This window comes from Eretmochelys imbricata, chromosome 2, assembly GCF_965152235.1.
Source record: "Eretmochelys imbricata isolate rEreImb1 chromosome 2, rEreImb1.hap1, whole genome shotgun sequence".
In the NCBI taxonomy this organism is placed as follows: Eukaryota; Metazoa; Chordata; order Testudines; family Cheloniidae; genus Eretmochelys; species Eretmochelys imbricata.
Window position 1 is genome coordinate 257,978,094 of NC_135573.1, and position 2,988 is coordinate 257,981,081.

At 44.7% G+C, this 2,988-nt stretch overlaps 1 protein-coding gene across 1 annotated transcript; it reads left to right on the plus strand.

The window, feature by feature from the left end:
- The first annotated feature begins 1,032 nt into the window (after positions 1-1,032).
- Positions 1,033-1,344, plus strand: LOC144260781 (histone H4-like). Its single transcript, XM_077809519.1, has one exon. It carries the CDS (start codon positions 1,033-1,035, stop codon positions 1,342-1,344), a length of 312 nt encoding a protein of 103 aa, XP_077665645.1.
- The last annotated feature ends 1,644 nt before the right edge of the window (positions 1,345-2,988 follow it).

Below are 2,988 nucleotides of genomic sequence, written 5' to 3' on the forward strand. Positions count from 1 at the left end.
TGGGGCACGGGTCACTTGCTGGAGGATTCTCTGCTCCTTGAAGTCTTTAAACCATGATTTGAGGACTTCAATAGCTCTGACATAGGTAAGGTTTTTCGCACGAGTGGGTGGGTGAGATTCTGTGGCCTGCATTGTGCAGGAGGTCAGACTAGATGATCATAATGGTCCCTTCTGACTTTAGTATCTATGTATCTATGTATGTAACAGAATTAAGTTTGCACAAGCAAATTTAATTCTGGCTTTTCCTAACTTTTGAGTGTTTGATTTTACAACCTTAATGTTCTTTTAACATGGGGTTTTTGGATATCACTATTGATTTAGATCAGTATTTCCCAAACTTGTTCCGCTGCTTGTTCAGGGAAAGCCCCTAGTGGGCCTGGCCGGTTTGTTTACCTGCCGCGTCCGCAGGTTCAGCTGATGGGGGCTGCAGGAAGCGGCAGCCAGTACGTCCTATTGGCCTGCAGCGGCGAACCGCAGGACCCACGATCGGCCGAACCTGCGGACACAGCAGGTAAACAAACTGGCCCAGCCGGCCAGGGGCTTTCCCTGAACAAGGGGCGTCCCAACTTTGGGAAACACTGATTTAGATTATGGTGAGCACCCAAAATGTGCAAAGTGCTTTCCAAACATACAGGATGACGGTCCCTGCCCAGGACCACTTACAATCTAAAAGACAGATGAAGGGTGGGGAAGTGGATGTGAAATACAAACAGAGACCTGGATTCAACAGCTTACTTAAGCACATACTTAACTTAAAGCACATAAATGAATTGCCCCATAAAAGTGGGGCTACTCATTATTAAGGGCGGGCACATTTTTAGGTTCCAAGCCTGATCAGGGCTAGAGTAACCAGAGTGATGACAGGCACATGGCTTGTTAATTACAAGGTTTTGTTTTTAAGTTAAACATGCTGAATCCTGATGCAGCACAAAGTATGAGGTCTGAGGGAAAGGAGCATGTTACTGTAGAGATGGATAAACTTCCTTGCTACATAGTATAGGGGAATTGGTCGGTTGTGTGTGTGATTTCACCATGTCTGGTCACAGTAAGTGTGGTAAAGGCTTGGGGAAGGGAGGTGCCAAGCGCCATCATAAAGTGCTTTGGGATAACATCCAAGGTACTACCAAGCCAGCTATTCGTCGCTTGGCTCGATGCGGCGGGGTGAAACGTATTTCGGGGTTGATCTACGAAGAGACCCGTGGAGTGCTGAAGGTGTTCTTGGAGAATGTGGTCCGCAATGCTGTCCCTTACACTGAACATGCCAAGCGAAAGACTGTAACAGCTATGGATGTGGTTTATGCTCTGAAGCGCCTGGGTTGTACTCTCTATGGTTTTGGTGGCTAATCGGGTCACTAAAGTCAACAGGTTAGGGAATCTGTGGGAAGGAGATCTGCATTCAGAGGGATCATAGAGGTCTGGTTGGGCCCTGAATAAGGACTTCAGGTAGATTCTGCACACATTACATAGTACCTTCCTCAGGCCACCATTCCGCTGAAACCAGTAAGGTGACTTGTGAAATGGAGGAAAACTCAGCGCAAGCAAGGTAATACAATTTCATATAATTTTGGTCTTTAGGTTGAAAATAGAGTTAGAAAAACCCCACACTGAAGATCTCTTTAATGTATTATTTTGTGCTACTCTTTGAGCGAACTATTATTAATGGTGGATGGTATCTAATTAAAAAGAGTGGTTCTCCGAAGAAAATCATGCTGAGTATCAGAAAAATAAAACCAAAACCATTAAGATTTGCAGGAAGAATTCTAGCCAGTGCATTAGTCTATAGCAATTCATTTCAAATTGTGTAGGTAGCACGTAGGTGCTTTTCTAGGCGTTAAGCCAAAACCTGAGAACACATTACTACATCATAATTCGCAGCCTATCAGGCCTTATTGCTTAATTATGTGATGGCTTTTGAAAAATGAAGTAATTTGATTGGCTAAGGATGGTGCTATGTCTATTAACTGGAGATGGACGAATACTGCAAAAATATTTGAATTAGAAGAAATGAATTTCCTTTGATGGTATTTGTAACCCACTTTTCTTTGCCTTTTTGGGAGCATTCATGTGAGGGAAGTTGTATTTGCAAGGATGTTCGTGAAACAGGACAGTGTCATGAATGCTTTTGTGAATTCACAAGTTTCCAAGTTGGGAGGGCTTATAGGGCAGAATGTAGAGGAAGAGGACTCAGCCTTGGTGGGTGGAAGAGGAGGAAGTGGGAAGAAGAGTGAGAGGCGTAGAATCCACAGAAGGAGAGACAGCCCTGAGCAGGTGTGAATTACATGCTGTGGCTTGGAGGGAGAAAAAGAGTGTGATGGGGGAAGGGAGAAAAAAGTGATGAGGGAGAGTAGAGGAAGACCAGGAATGGGAGAGAGGTGATTATAGAAACCTCATTAAGGATTGAGAAAACCTGGATTTGTGCTGGAAATGGCCTAACCTGACGATTACTTTAGATAAGCTATTACCAGCAGGACAGTGGGGTGGGAGGAGGTATTGTTTCATATTCTCTGTGTATATATAAAGTCTGCTGCAGTTTCCACGGTATGCATCTGATGAAGTGAGCTGTGGCTCACGAAAGCTCATGCTCAAATAAATTGGTTAGTCTCTAAGGTGCCACAAGTACTCCTTTTCTTTTTGCGAATACAGACTAACACGGCTGTTACTCTGAAACCTCTCATTAAGGATGGCGCCTGACAAAATCCGCATTTCAGTCTAGGCACTCATTCACACTCAGAAGGGTTCACTATCAAAGCAGCATCTGTTTCTATAGGTTTCTGGTGAGACAGTCCTCAGCACCTGATTGCTGGAAAAATGCAACAGAGTAGGTGGAGTTCTGAGTGGAGCAACAAAATGACTTAGGGCTTGGCTACACTTGCAGATGTAGAGGGCTGGGAGTTAAACCAGCCTTCAGAGACCGCAGCAGGGAAAACGCTGCCGTGTGTTTACACTGTCAGATTCAAGCGCACTGGCGTGGCCACATTAGCAGCTCTT